Source organism: Sceloporus undulatus, chromosome 4 (genome assembly GCF_019175285.1).
Source record: "Sceloporus undulatus isolate JIND9_A2432 ecotype Alabama chromosome 4, SceUnd_v1.1, whole genome shotgun sequence".
NCBI lineage: Eukaryota > Metazoa > Chordata > Lepidosauria > Squamata > Phrynosomatidae > Sceloporus > Sceloporus undulatus.
The window spans coordinates 11946056-11960779 of record NC_056525.1 but is presented as its reverse complement, the minus strand read 5'-3'; the positions used below and the strand labels follow the sequence as shown (position 1 = coordinate 11960779).

The 14724-nt window shown below is 42.9% G+C and overlaps 1 protein-coding gene across 2 annotated transcripts in view; it reads left to right on the top strand.

Moving 5' to 3' along the window:
- SLCO4A1 (solute carrier organic anion transporter family member 4A1) overlaps nt 1-14724 on the top strand; it is an 83208-nt gene that overhangs the window by 25937 nt on the left and 42547 nt on the right. For both annotated transcript variants that reach the window (XM_042461253.1, XM_042461254.1), the window contains exon 2: nt 13210-14210. In XM_042461253.1, coding sequence (XP_042317187.1) covers nt 13391-14210 — 820 coding nt within the window. In that variant the 5' untranslated portion in view covers nt 13210-13390. The remainder of the gene's footprint in view (nt 1-13209; nt 14211-14724) is intronic.

Genomic DNA, 14724 nt, shown 5'->3' with positions numbered 1-14724 from the left:
CCCATGAATCTGGCAGTGATTCCTGTAGAGCTCCATGACCTGAATCTAGTTGCTGATCCTCATAACCTCCAAGATTTCATAGACCAATAGTAAAATGATTTACAACATACACATAAACAAGATTTTTAAAAAGCATCATAGGGTGTATCTACACTGTAGGAATAATGCATGATGACACCACTTCGACTGCCATAGCTCCATCTTACAGAATTATGAGATTTATAGTTTTATGAGGCTTTAGCACTCTTTGGCAGAGAAGGCTAAAGACCTTACAAAACTACAAATCCCAGGATGGAGCTACAGCACTTGAAGCGGTCTCAAACTGCCTTATTTCTACAATGTAGGTGATGGGATGGAAAGAAGACCCATACTGAGTATCCCAGGATCTGAGCAGACTCATATCGGGAGAACTGCCCTGATTTGGTGCCCTCTGGACACTTTATAACTCCCTAGCATATGTGACCATGGAAAGTGCTTACTCTCTGAAGTATGTGGGTATGTATATATCAGTAGGGTAACAGGTTGAGGAAGGCTGATCCAGCCCAATATAACTTCTAAATGGACACATCAGTGTGAAGTCAAAGGCTTTCATGGCCGGCATCCATAGTTTTTGTGGGTTTTTCGGGCTATGTGGCCATGTTCTTATAGAACATGGCCACATAGCCTGAAAAACCCACAAAAAACTATGGACAAATCAGTGTTTATAATGGGTGTTCATGGCTTCTTCTTCATTGTCAAAGAAACTTATCCATTTTGCTGTAATTAATTTCAGTGCATGGAAATGAAGTACCTTGAAACGAGGCAAGTGCAGGGCATCGGGCTTCCCCTAAGTCTAGACTGGGGAGGCAAAGCCCCTCTTGAAAAGATCTGGCAAAATTGGACCAACAAGACCCTTCTGTAGTTGACCCTCCTGAGGAATTAGCAATTAGAAATAATAATATATAATATGCCACCTCTCCCCATGGACCGAGGCAGAGGACAGCAACAATTAACAACAACATTAGTTAAAACACAATGGTTAAAACACACATCAATTTAAAAAGATGTGCTCATATTTTTAAAAAATCGACATCTAAAACTTGTCATTTAAAATTCAGTTAAGAAAATCATCTGATAAGCCTGTCAGAAATGCACTAAATGATCAAGAAGAAATATTACGACAGTGATTCTTGTTGAACCCTCCCAGGAATAGTAAAGGCTACTTGCAACCTTTCCTATGTGCACTTACTTGGGGGTAAGTAAGCTCACTGAGCACATGGAAGACACTTCTATGTATATGTTGTGCTTCTATGTATATGTTGTAAGAGCCTTTCTATTTATAGATCTTTCTATAATAATGGTCAGTAAAAGCAATTTGCTGTCCCCTGCAAGTTCCTGCCAGTACGGAAAATTAATAAGAACCTGGCTGCCAATGTTGAGCACCCCCAACCCACTAACTTAAAAACAGTTCCGGGGTCCCTGATAGAAATTATGAACACCACAAGTGCTTCAGTTATTTTAATCCACTCTTCCTTTCTACTGGAGATCTGAATAGGAACATTCCATTTTCCTGTCAATTTGCGACATTCTTGGCAAGCTTTCTCTCCCCCGACCCCAACTCCCACTTTGTAAATGAAAGATGGGATTACATTTTTCCATGTGGAATTTATCATCTGTGACAGAAATAATATGGATAATCCTGATAGGCCATGAACAGATTCAATATATGTTACTAATGCAATTTGAGCAGGTGGGATGGGGTGAATCTGTCTCTATTATCAAGGATGGGTGACTGTTGGGATTGGGATAGGAGATTTTCTGAAATTTGGCTTGTTGACATTTAGGATTTACTGTCAGAAATCTGTGTGAGTCATTTTCTTTGTGGTTTAATGACTTTAAGATACTCTTCAGAAGACAATAGAATCTATGGTTGTGGGCCTTCAAGTATTTTCTGATTTATGGCAATCCTAATGTGAATTTATGGCGTTTTCTTGGCAATAGAGAGTGTGATTTGCCCAAGGTCACCTGGTGGGTTTTCATGGCTAAGTGGAGATTTGAACCCTAGTCTCCCAAAGTCGTAGTCCAACACTCAAACCACCGCATCATACTGGTTCTCACAATCCCTGGATGACTTCCTAAAACAAGGCTGTCAGTGGCAGCTGGTGACTTCCTTGTCAGTGTGGCATTGAATTTGTTTTGTGTTTTAATCCAAACTGTAGAGGAGCTACCCAAGCAACTCTGCCTCCAAAATTAGTTCAGTACCTTTAAAACTCCTCCAAAGTTTAGACTCAAACTTGGGGGGGGGGGGATTCACCACTCCACTGACATGGGAACTGACCCCTGCCACTAAAAGCTGCTGATAGTCAATTTTGTTGATAATGAGTGTTTGAGTCAGTTACACAAACAGTCTTCTCCAGCATTGGTCCTCATCACACCGTTTGGGTGAGACAATCAGGCACACAGCACCATCATGCCTTGGTCTTAGCAGCTGGTAAGAGGCATTCCCTCCATGCCAACTATGGCATCCTAAAGGAGAGGAGAGCAGTCAGGGACAATGCCATCATGTCTTGGTCTTAGCAGGCCTCCCTGGATATGAGCTGCTACTACGGTGACCACTGTGGGAAAGAAAAGCAGTCAGGCAGAGTGCTATCATGCCTTGGTCCCAGCAATTGATGAAAGACCCTCCATCCATACCAACTGCCAGTTCTGTGGCCTGTGAGGGAAAGAAGAGCAACCAGGCACAGCCCCATTGTGCTTCTCTCCTAGCAGCCGAGGAGAAACCCTCCTTCCATACCATCTGCCACTATTGTCGCCTCTGAGGAAGCAAACAGAAGTCATCATGCCTTTGTCCCAGCAGTTGATGAGATGCCTTCCTTCCATACCAACTCACAGTGCTGTCATGTCTGAGTGAGAGAAGAGAAGACAGGCAAAGTGCCATCATGCCTTGGTCCTAGCAGCTGGGCCTTCCCTCCATACCAACTACCAGTGCTGTGGCCTCTGATAGAGAGAAGAGATGTCGGGAACAGGTCCATCATGCCTTGGTCCCAGCAACCTGTGAGAGGCCCTCCCTCCATCTTCCAACTGTCAATGCAGTGTCCTTTGATGGAGAGGAGAGAAGTTGAGAACAGCTCCATCATGCCTTGGTCCCAGCAGCTGAGAAGCCCTCTTTCCAGACCAACTGCCACTACTGTGGCATCTGAGGGAGAGAAGAGCAGTCAGGCATAGCACCATCATGCTTTGCTAATAGCAGCTGAGGAGAAGCCCTCTTTCCATACCAACTGCTGCATCGATAGAAGTATAGTGTCTAGATCAAGGGAAGTAATAGTGCCCCTCTATTCTGCATTAGTCAGGCCTCACCTGGAATATTGTGTCCAGTCCTGGGCACCACAATTCAAAAAGGATGTGAAGAAACTGGAGTGTGTCCAAAGGAGGGCAACTAAAATGGTGAAGGACCTGGAAATAAAAAATTTATTTATTTATTTATTTATTTATTTATCCATCCCACTCTTTTCCCAGTACTGGGACTCAGAACGGCTTCACAGCATTAAAAAACAGTAAAATTTAAAAAAAAATTAAAAAATAACGTACATTAGAAAGAATTTTTAAACTGGTCCAACATACCAGCCTTTCCTTATAGCAATTCTTTAAATGCCTGTGTGAACATGGCCAACACAGTCCTCTCTTGGACTCTACTGTCAAGGAAGGAGCTGTTCTGATCTCCCTGAGCAGGGAGCTCCAGAGTCTAGGGTCAGCCACCAAGAAGGCCCTCCCTTGCGTCCCCACCAACCGTGTTTGTGATGGTGTTGGGACAGAGAGAAGGGCTTCTCCAGAGGATCTCAGAGTCCGGGCCAGTTAGGGTTGTCATGTCCTGCCAGGAGGCAGGACATTCACGGTTTTAGCGGTACCAGGACAGTCCTGTCCTGGTTACAGCTAATTCTCAGGTTTGGGGCCAGCTCTGGTGCCTGGCCTGCTAATGCGGCCATCGCTCCGGCTGCTGATGTGGCCGGCCAGCCAGCTGACCACCCAGCTGGCCACCCACCTCCTCCTCCTCTGCCGCCTCCTCCTCCTGCGCCTCTGCGCGCTCCTTCTCTGTGCGCAGTGCTTTGGCGCGGCCGCACCAACCCCGGAAGTTGCCTGCCTGCGGCTGGAGGCAGCTCGCATGCACGCGCACGGGGCTCAGAAAGACCAACTCCTCCCCTTGAGGCTGGCTGGCCAATAGCAAAACAGCGGGGCGGGGCTGTTCCAGCCCCAGTCTGCCATTGGCCAGCCTCAATGAGGAGGAGAAACTTCAGAGGAGGAGGAGGAGGAGCTCTGGCCCAGGGGGAGGGGAAAGGGTCATTTCCTGGTGCCATTTGGCGCCGAGAATGAGGAGGAGGAGGAGGAGAGGAGGAGGAGGGGGAAGTAGGTGCCATTTCCAATATGCATTTTCCCCTTGTTTATTTTTCTCATGTTCATTTTTCCCATGTATAGTTTCCCATGTTAAATAAAGCCATGTTCAATGCCCAAATGTGTGTCGTGTGTGTTTTGGAACGGGGGTGGGGGGTTGGCCAGAAAGGGAAGTACATTTCTGCCATCTGTCTAGGAATAATGCCAAAATGTCCTACATTTTGTGCATGCCTAAGAATCATGCGTTTATATTAGTGCTTTTTTAAATTATTAAAAAAATTTTAGTTGTTCGCGTGCCCTCCAGTCTAAAAATATGTCCTACATTTGGGCCTAATTTTTGTCCTACTTTTGTCCTACTTTTTTTTACACTTGTCCCGGTTTGGAGGTTGACAGTTATGACACCCGTAGGGCCAGTTCATACCAGGAGAAACCATACCTTATGAGGGAACTGGGTATGTTTAGCCAGAAAAGAGATGCTTAAGAGGTGATATGATAGCCCTGTTTAAGTATTTGAAGGAGTGTCACATTAAGGATGGAGCAAACTTGTTTTCTGCTGCTCCAGACACTAGGACCCAGAACAATGGATTCAAGCTACAGGAAAAAACAATTCCAGCACAACATTAGGAGGAACCTCCTGACAGTAAGGGCTGTTCGACAGTGGAACACACTTCCTTGGAGTGTAGTGGAGTCTCCTTCCTTGGAGATCTTTAAGCAGAAGCGGCATGGCCATCTGTCAGGGATGCTTTGATTGAGAGCTGCTGCATGGCAGAATGGGATTGGACTGAATGGCCCTTGTGGTCTCTTCCAACTCTATGATTCTATGATTCTGTGATTACCATGACGTGCTAACTTTTATAGATCATTATATTTCCAGTTCTCAGACTTCTCCATATATTGCATCATAAATGTAATTTCACTTTGTGTGGCCTAAGCCACTCCTAGTTATGAGAAAACACAAGATAAGGGTGAATCTCATTTGCTGTAGTAATTCCTTATTGAAGTCCCACAAAGCCAGTGAGAGTGAAAGAGAAGATTACCTACCACTGAGCTCTGCTTTGAGAAATAGGATTATTTTACATGCCATTTGGCAGCTCAGTCATAACATTCATCTTCTTGCCCAGTCATTGCAGCTGAGTTTCCACACAGCTCTCCTAATTGGCCCTGTGATTTGTTATGCTGATTAAAATGATAATCTGATGAAAGACTGTGTCATATTGTTTCTTAAACCATTGCATTTGGTGCCCAAAACTTTGACAGATCCCACCATCAAGTGAGAGGCCAAGCCTTTGGTTGCTTTCCTGTTGTGTGTACTGTAGTTTGATGGGTTGGGGAACAAGGTCTTTGAAAATTAAGTTTAAGCCATTCTGCAACAGCATCTTGTTCAAATGTTTTGCTGATAGTCGAAGACTTTTCTTGTTTGGGATATCCAGGTCTCAGGGTTTGACACCATTTTAATGGCCATGGCTTCATCTTACAGAATCCTGGGTTTTGTAGTTTTGGGAGGCACCAGCACTCTGGCAGAGAAGGCTAAAGATTATGTAAACTACAGAATCCCAGGTTTCCATAGGATGGAGTGACAGCACTTAAAAGGGTGTCAAACTGGATTATTGCTACAGTGTAGATGCACCCTTAGAGTGCAGCTAAGTTTCAGGAAATATACGTTTATGGGCCTCTGGGTGAGTGGACAAATAGGGTGAATGGCACTGGAGGATGAGATGTACTAGATTTTGTATGTAATGTGGCATTAAAAGCTGGGGACCCATCTCCACTATTTTCTTGCTAGTGCCAGAGATCTCTGGCTCAACATGAAGCTGTATACAGTCAGCCCTCCATATTCATGGATTCTTTATCACAGATTCAACCATCCACGACTTGAAAATATTATACAAAAATAGAAATTCCCAAAATCAAACTTGATTTTGACATTTCATACAAGGGACACCATTTTACTATGCCACTGTATTTAATAGAACTTGAGGATCCACGGATTTTCGTATCCACGGGGGTGCTGGAACCAAACCACAGGGGATTCCAAATGCTCACTGTATATGCACTGTACTTCTTCAATGTTTGTACAGTAGAAGGAAGGAAGGAAGGAAGGAAGGAAGGAAGAGAATTGAAGCGTGGAACTGGGGAAAAAGTGTGTATGGATATACATGGCTTCCTCATGTCAATTATTTATGTATTCATTTTATATCTTGACTTTTCACCAATATGAGAACCATGGTGGTATATTTTAAGAGACAGCAACCTGAGCCTTCCTGTGCTCACTCATTTCTACTTTGCATGTCTCTCTAAGAGTTTAGGCGTCACATGTATTCATGTTATTTCCTCTTTGTTGGTTATAACCACATCCTCTCTCTCTTTGTTTCTCTGCATCAGTTAGTGTACAGTTGATCTTAGTTTGTTCACTCTCCATTTTCTGATGTGCAGTTCTCTCTCTACATTTATAGTGCACATGTTACAGAGCCTCTAAACATGAGATGTTATGAAACCATTGGCCTTTGTAAGTCAACCTGTTGTGTACGTTTTTACAAAGAAAAAACTATAGACTGTAAATTTCTCACTAGTTTTCCTTAGGATCTTCACAAATTTACCCCCAAAATGGCCCTGGCTGCATCCACACAGAAATAATCCAATTTGACACCACTTTAACTGTCAGGACTCCATCCTATGGAATTCTGAAAACCGCTGTTTTGTGAAACATTTAGCCTTCTCTGTTAGAGAGCTCTGGTGCCACAACAAATGACAGTCTCCAGATTCAATAGCATGGAGCCATGACATTTAAAGTGGTCTCAAACTGGATTATTTCTGTAGTGTGGATGCAGTCTATACAAAAGGCTGGGAAGGGTGGCAACTGCTTCAACTTGGGGGCACATTTTATTGCTTGCTTAGCTGTCAAAAATGTTTTGAGGGTTTTTTCCTTTTTTAAAAAATAACTGGCTGTGGGTTGTCCTAATTCTGGGCCTATTTGATTGCCCTATATCTAGACCCATTTAATTGGACTGCCCTCATTCCTGTATCTACAATCTGCTGACTGAAAGGTGTAACTATGGGTCGGGGGTGCAAAATGAGAACATAGTCCCATTGAATAAGAATTCTGTCCCCAATCCGCTCCTGTGAAAGTTTTTCTTCAGTGCCCATGTTTGTAGCACTGCAGTAACTTAAGACTTCATTTGAGCATTTTGAAATGGAATTTAGTCATCCAAAGACAAGAAGCAGGCAAAATACCCAAGGGAATATGAACAAAGCAAATAGAATATTTCCAGATATGAACAATTTTCAGTGTCTTGCTCTGCAGCGGTCAACATATGGAGACTGAAAGAAAATGTAATTGGGGGCAGAATTTTTATGTGGGAGCAATGTCCTTATTCCCCCCCCCTCCCCATAGCTACATCCCTGAGCTGACCCAGGGTGCATCTACACTATAGAAATAATGCATTTTGATGCCACTTTAAGTGCTGTAGCTTCATCCTAAATCCAAAGGAGTTTTACTAGGCTTTTGGCCTTCTCTTCCAAAGTGTGTTGGTGGTCCACAAAGCTGCAGATCTTAGGATTCTGTAGGATGGAGCCCTGGTAATTAAAATAGTGTCGAGCTACGTTATTTCTACAGTGTAGGTGCACTTCCAGAAAATGTTCTGACCCTATTCCCAACAGTTGCCTGCCTCACTTCTTTGATATCACAAAGAGATATCCTCCCTCTATAACATCATAAGCATTTGACAGGGTTTCATCCCATGTAATCTCAAGGAACAGAATGCTGTTGACCTGGTAAACCCATTATCCTGGAGACTGCACAACTCAACACTGGATGTTGTATGTTAAGTTAACAAAGAATTAGTGGTGCAGTTAGATAATTTAGGCTCTGAACTTAATAGGCTCACTTGGTGTGTGTCTGAATGGTTAAGGTTTTATGCTTTTTAAATAGTAATGTACATGACACCATGGAATCATAGAAGTGGAAGGAGCCCCAAGGGTCATAGAGTCCAATCCCCTGCCATGCAGTAATACACAGCTAAAGCATTCCTGAGAGATGGCCATCCAGCCTCTGTTTAAAGGAGAGTCTTGCACCCTTGGCAGTCTGTTTAACTGCTGAACAGCCCCTTACATGTAAGACGTTCTTCCTAAACTTTACCTGGAATCTCTTTTCTTGTAATTTGAATCCATTGGTTTTCATTCAAACTATGTCAAAATATAGTTAGCCAGTGCTGTGATTATGAATTCTTCTATGCAGTGGCGTTTAGGACTTCAAGCTCCAAGTCTGATCTGGAAGGCATCACTGGTAACCTATATGCAGTGATATGTAAAAATTGATACTGCCATTGTTTTATCAGCTAGTATTGCAGTGCTTTTATTGTATTTATTTCTATCCCATTTTCCTCGCAAAATTGGGACCCAAAGTCACTTGCAGTGTAAAAGCACAGTACAATTAAATTGTCAAAGTGTACTTTAACGTAAGGTGATTTATAGTCTTTAACAGTGCATAGACAATATATGTTTCTTGCTATGAAGGAAATCTTTCTGCTTAATAGTACTGGTAGTTGAGATCATTTAATAGTACAGATCAATCAGTTGCTAAAGGTATAGGAGCACGCCAAGGTGGGATTCCCCTCATTCTTATCATTTTGGAAACCCTACTAAAATCCCTGTGAGGAATTTCATTAGTTCTTTTAACTCCCTTCAAAGGTACAGTATTTTTGAGAGATTTTGACTGAGAGAGCTTTCATGTTTGAATTTTATTTTAAGAGAAATTTTGTAACATGTCTCTTGTAATGTGCCAACAGGCAAAAAAGATTAATCAGAAGAATGCTCCATAAAACAATAATTGAATAACAGACCTAAATATTAAATAATAATAATAATAATAATAATAATAATAATAAATTTGTATACATAGTGGAAATATACATTTCCACTAAACAGTTCTCACTCCAATAAGAATGTTTTGCTCATGAAAAAAACTGAGAATGAATGATGTAGAAAAGGGAGGATCTTTACAATGTACAGAATTGCTATTACAGGAGTTGTTGTTCTGGGCATATGGTACAAGCTAGCTAGAATGTATTCATTCTGTGGAGGTATCTCTTCTAAACATTCTTTCTTTTTTTCTTGCTTTTGTTTCATCCTTCTCCCTTTTTTGGAGGGGGGGATGTTTCTGATGTCAGTGTCCTTGTGTTAGAACTTTCCCCATGGGATTACCATGAACTGTTTGAAAGGAGAAATATAGAAACCTCCTTAACAAAGTGATCTTAAATGTTCATTAGTTTGTGTGAACAGCCCTACTTTTCATGCTAACAGTAAAGAGTCTAGTGCCACCTTTCAGATTAATAGACTTGTCTTAGCATGCACTTTTCTAGATTGCAATCTGCTTCCTCAGATGCTTAGAGCATAATATTCAAGCTCAGGTGTAAATGTGGAGTGTGCATGGTTGAGAGTTAGGCATTAGAATGAAATGGGATGCAGAAAATGGTAGTTGTATTAGTAACACAGGTCATAAATATTCAAAGGAGATGCTTAGCATAAACATTCCCACAATCAAACTATATTATCATCCAAAATCCACAAGATAGTGATACCTTTATTGGACCAACCAAAATGCACATTATACATGTTGCAAGCTTTTGAAGCTCCACTGGCTTTGAAAGCTTGCAACATGTATAACGTGCATTTCGGTTAGTCCAATAAAGGTAACTGTCTTGTGGATTTTGGATGATACTATACTTTGCTATATGGCTAATAAAGCTACTCCTGGATATCTTTTCTGGATGTGAAGATCCCCACAATCAGTAAGGCTGTGAGTCAGAAGGTTGCTAGGTGGCATAGTGGTTTGAGCATTGGACTGCAACTCTAGAGACCAGGGTTCAATTCCCATTTTGGCCATGAAACCCACTGGCTGACCTTGGGCAAGTGGTCACTGTCAGCCTCAGGGGAAGGCAATGGCAAACCTCCTTTGAACAAATATTTCCAAGAAAACCCCATGATAGGTTTGCCTTAGGGTCACCATAAATCAGAACTGACTTGACGGCACACAACAACAACAACAACAACAACAAAAATAACAGCAGCCGCATATTAAAACACTGAGTCCAGGAAGCATTCTGTGGACCAGGGATGTAGCCAGGGGGTGTGTGTCCATGGGTTCCGGACCTCCCCTTCCGTTAAATACAATGAATGGTGTGTTCTGCCGCCCCGCCGTACCTAGGCTTGCCATATCCCGCCTGGGGGTGGGACTTTCCCGGTTTGGGGCGAGGCCGCACAGTCACGGCCCGGTTTGGCCCCGACCCCGGGATTGCCCCTGCTCCCAGGCGAGATATAGCAAGCCGAGGGAGGCTTTCCCTTGTCACTTGGGCCCAGGCAAGCAGGGAAAGCCTCCCTGAAGGGGAGGAGTCCTTCTCCGCTTGGGCCCCGCCCCCGCCGAGGGCGGGGCCCAGGCCCAGAGGGAAAGCCTCCCTGAAGTGGAGGAGTCCCTCGCCGCGTCGGCTCCGCCCCCGCCGAGGGCAGGGCCCAGGCCTGCAGGGAAAGCATCCCTGAAGGGGAGGAGTCCCTCCCCGTTTGGGCTCCACCCCCGCTGAGGGCCGGGCCCAGGCCCAGAGGGAAAGCCTCGGAGGCTCCTATTCAAATGTAGGACACAAAAAATGTGTCCTACATTTGAACATTTTGTCCTACATTTGTCCCGGTTTGGAGGTTCTGATGAATGGTAACCCTAGCCGTACCCAAGCCCCATTATAATGGTGGCATTTAGTCTGGACCCCCACCCCCCTTCCCAAAATCCTGGCTGTGTCCCTGTGTGGACATTTGTACCTTGTCAGTGCCTTGGGATGCACTGCCAATATTAAAGTAGCATGAAATCATTCAAAATTTGCTATTTGGTTGTGATTTGGATCAGAGAGCACAGCGATTTCTAAGGGACAGTGGAATCCAAAAAGGCAAAAATCTCTTACTTTTTTTTAAAAAAAAAGAAACCCATACATCTGGCCTTGCCTCCAAGCAAATTTTTCCATAGAGTGCACATAGTCCAATTATCTACCAACAAGCTTGTGCTGCATTGTGGCAAACAGATGTGAAGGCCTGGAAGAAAATTATTTTGACAATGGGAACACCTAGTCACAATTTACACGCAGCTCTTAATAGTAGAAAGAGAGTGGGGAGGAGAGGAAGAAAAGATATGTCGGGTTCTTGAAGAGGAAAGGAAGCCCAAGTGGGAGTTACAACAAAATGTTTTAGCATGGAATTCTTAGGGATGTAAATACTGATTTTATTCATTCTCCTGCGATTAATGGGAAATGTTCAGACAAGTTTTCCTTCAGGTGAGCTAATTCAAGACACTGTACTTTGTATTTAAAAAAAAAATCAGTCTCAGAGACAGATTTTGCATTTTTGTGAGTGACTTGTGGGAGTTTCTGTAATATTACAATAACAGTGAGCTTGTTGCATTAACTAGTAAAAGTAATAGCACTGGATGTGTTGTTTGAGTCTTCAGGTTGCTTCATTATACCTTTGCAGCAATGTATCTGGATGAAAATATCAAGTATAACATTTCCCTTGTGTATCTCTATCTCTCTCAGTTTTTGATCTCTTTTGGCTATAGGGGAACGGGTCTCTTGTTTCTAGTTCTACAGTTATCTATGTGTGGAAGGCCAGCTAGAGTCTGAACCTGACACCTTCTATTTATTAATTTTTTTACATTTATTCATCTTATGTGAAGTCGAAGGCTTTCATGGCCGGCATCCATTGTTTTTTGTGGGTTTTTCAGGCTATGTGGCCATGTTCTAGAAGGATTTATTCCTGATCTTTCGCCAGCATCTGTGGCTGGCATCTTCAGAGATGATTCATCTTATGTTTCTGGTATCTTACATTTGTTTTCCCTCTTTCTGGACCTACTCCTGATAGGAGCATACAGTGAAAGATAGAAATGGCAACAGTGGACAGAAGGGATATATTGAAAGGTTTCAGAAACTGCTATAATTATTTTAAAATGTAAAATATCATCACAAACACTGAAAATGCTCGTAAGAACCAACAAGAGCATGTGTCTATAAAAAATGACCATATGTGACTTTGGAATATTTTGTTTTAAAATTTGCTTGGAGCCCTTTCCGGCTGGGGGCGTGGCAAGGGCTCCAAGCCACGCCCACTGACCTATCCGACGTCAGATAATCCGGAATGTCAGATTACTGCGAGTCGGATAATCGAGACTCTACTGTGTGTGTGTGTGTGTGTGTGTGTGTATGAAAGACAAGGTGTTCATAGCCCTCCATGCAATATATATACAGCATAATCCTCATGTGCAAAATGTTGTTGCTGTGACAGTTGCAATATTGGCAGTCATGTAATGTCACAGATTCCTCCTCTCCCCATGCCCCCCTTGCTATTCCCAAGCAGCCTGGTTTAATGTATTTTTTCTATTTCTTTTCTCTTTTCTTTTTAAGCTTTAGAAGAATTCTGAAATTGCATTAATATAGTTATATACATGTGTATGTATAGGCAGGCATGCTGTGCTGTGCTGTGCTGTGTAGAGCATAGGGCAAGGGGCAGACATGTGGGTTAAGGAGCAGTCTGGAAGAGAGCATGATTGCAGATGCAGCCCCAGTAGTGCAATTGACAAGATGTGCAATAATGGCTGCTGACAAACTGGTATGTTTCTTTCTTTTTTTTTAACAAGCACAACTGTGTCAAGAATGGGGCTTGTGTGATAATGTACCTGATTTAGTTACACAACATTACCATTCCGTGTTGCTTAACATAATGCATAAATCCACAGGCAGATGTTTACACTACACAACTTCAGCAGAGGATCTTGGCCAAAATGTGATCTGCTAATTCTTGATGTTATTTTATTTACAGAATGAAGTGGCTCAGGATCTCTTCTTTGCCCAACTACTCATCCACGCATTTATGACAAATTCTCTCCTCCAAAAAAACAAAGATAATCCACTGTTGCAAGGACACCAAACCAATCTTAGAGTGGGAAAAGGGATACAGAGAAGGAGAAAGAAAGCATAACACACTAGTTAGCTCCTCTTTGATGGAAATGCCTCACAAGTTGGTGGGAGAAAATGGCTTCAATTGTACCCAGAAACTTATTTATTCAAACACATCCAACTCAATGGAGAACAGCCTTCCTTTTGATACACCCAGCCCCAAGGAATCTTGTGATACCCCTCTGAGCAACGGCACTTTCTACTCCAATGCAAACAGCCCTTCGGACTCTTGCGTTAAGCCCCTCTGTGACATGATATCAGAAAATGACAACCACTTCAATGCAGGAATTAAATATGTCTCCTCGGAAGGAGAGGCTCTTGTGTGCGGGTGGGGCGGCTTCACTCCAAATTGTTTACAGTTCTTCAATAAACCCAAAGGAGTCTTGTTCTTCCTTTGTGTGGCTTCTTTCCTCCAGGGAATGACAGTGAATGGTTTCATTAATACAGTCATCACCTCAATAGAGAGGCGATTCGACCTGCAGAGCTACGAAAGCGGGCTGATCGCCAGCTCCTACGACATTGCCGCCTGCGTGTGCTTGACATTTGTCAGTTACTTTGGGGGCAATGGGCATAAACCACGGTGGCTTGGATGGGGCGTCTTGATCATGGGGATTGGGTCCATTGTCTTTGCACTGCCCCAGTTCACCACCAGCCAATATGAAGTACACTTCTCAGAGGACCTGGGCATGTGCTCCTCCAATCAGAGCATGAGATGCTCAGAGAGTGTCTCCAGCCTCTCGAATTACCGCTTTGTCTTCATGCTTGGACAGTTCCTACATGGAATCGGAGCGACGCCACTTTATACCCTTGGAGTGACATATTTGGATGAAAATGTCAAGTCCAACTATTCCCCTGTATATATTGGTAAGTTATCACGACTGATCCTGTTCTCGTTTCTCTCCATCTTTACCAGTATTTTCAACTACAAAAAAGATAGGTCAGTGGTATAGCAGATCCTGATTATGAGCATATAATCCCAATTACAGTTGGTCCTCTATATTCATGGGGGTTAGGAGCACAGCCTGCCCTGTGAAAGTGGGAAAACACAAATATAAATAAATATAAATACATTGTGAATGCTATATTTTTTAATCCAATGGAATATTTCTCTAGGAGTCTCTGAGTCCGCCAATGGACTCTATGAACAACGTCTGGTGGAGGTGGACCATAGAATTTTGCTGGAGAACCCAGTGATTACTAGAGAGAATATATTACCACATCTGCAAATCATCAAATCCCCAATAGGGAAACCAATGAATGTAGGAGGCTAACTACATATTGAATTACACATTGTTACATAATTTGCTGTATATAACTTTATTGACATCTGAGGTAGCACATGCTCCTCAGCAGAGCTCATAGACCAGTGGTTCTCAAC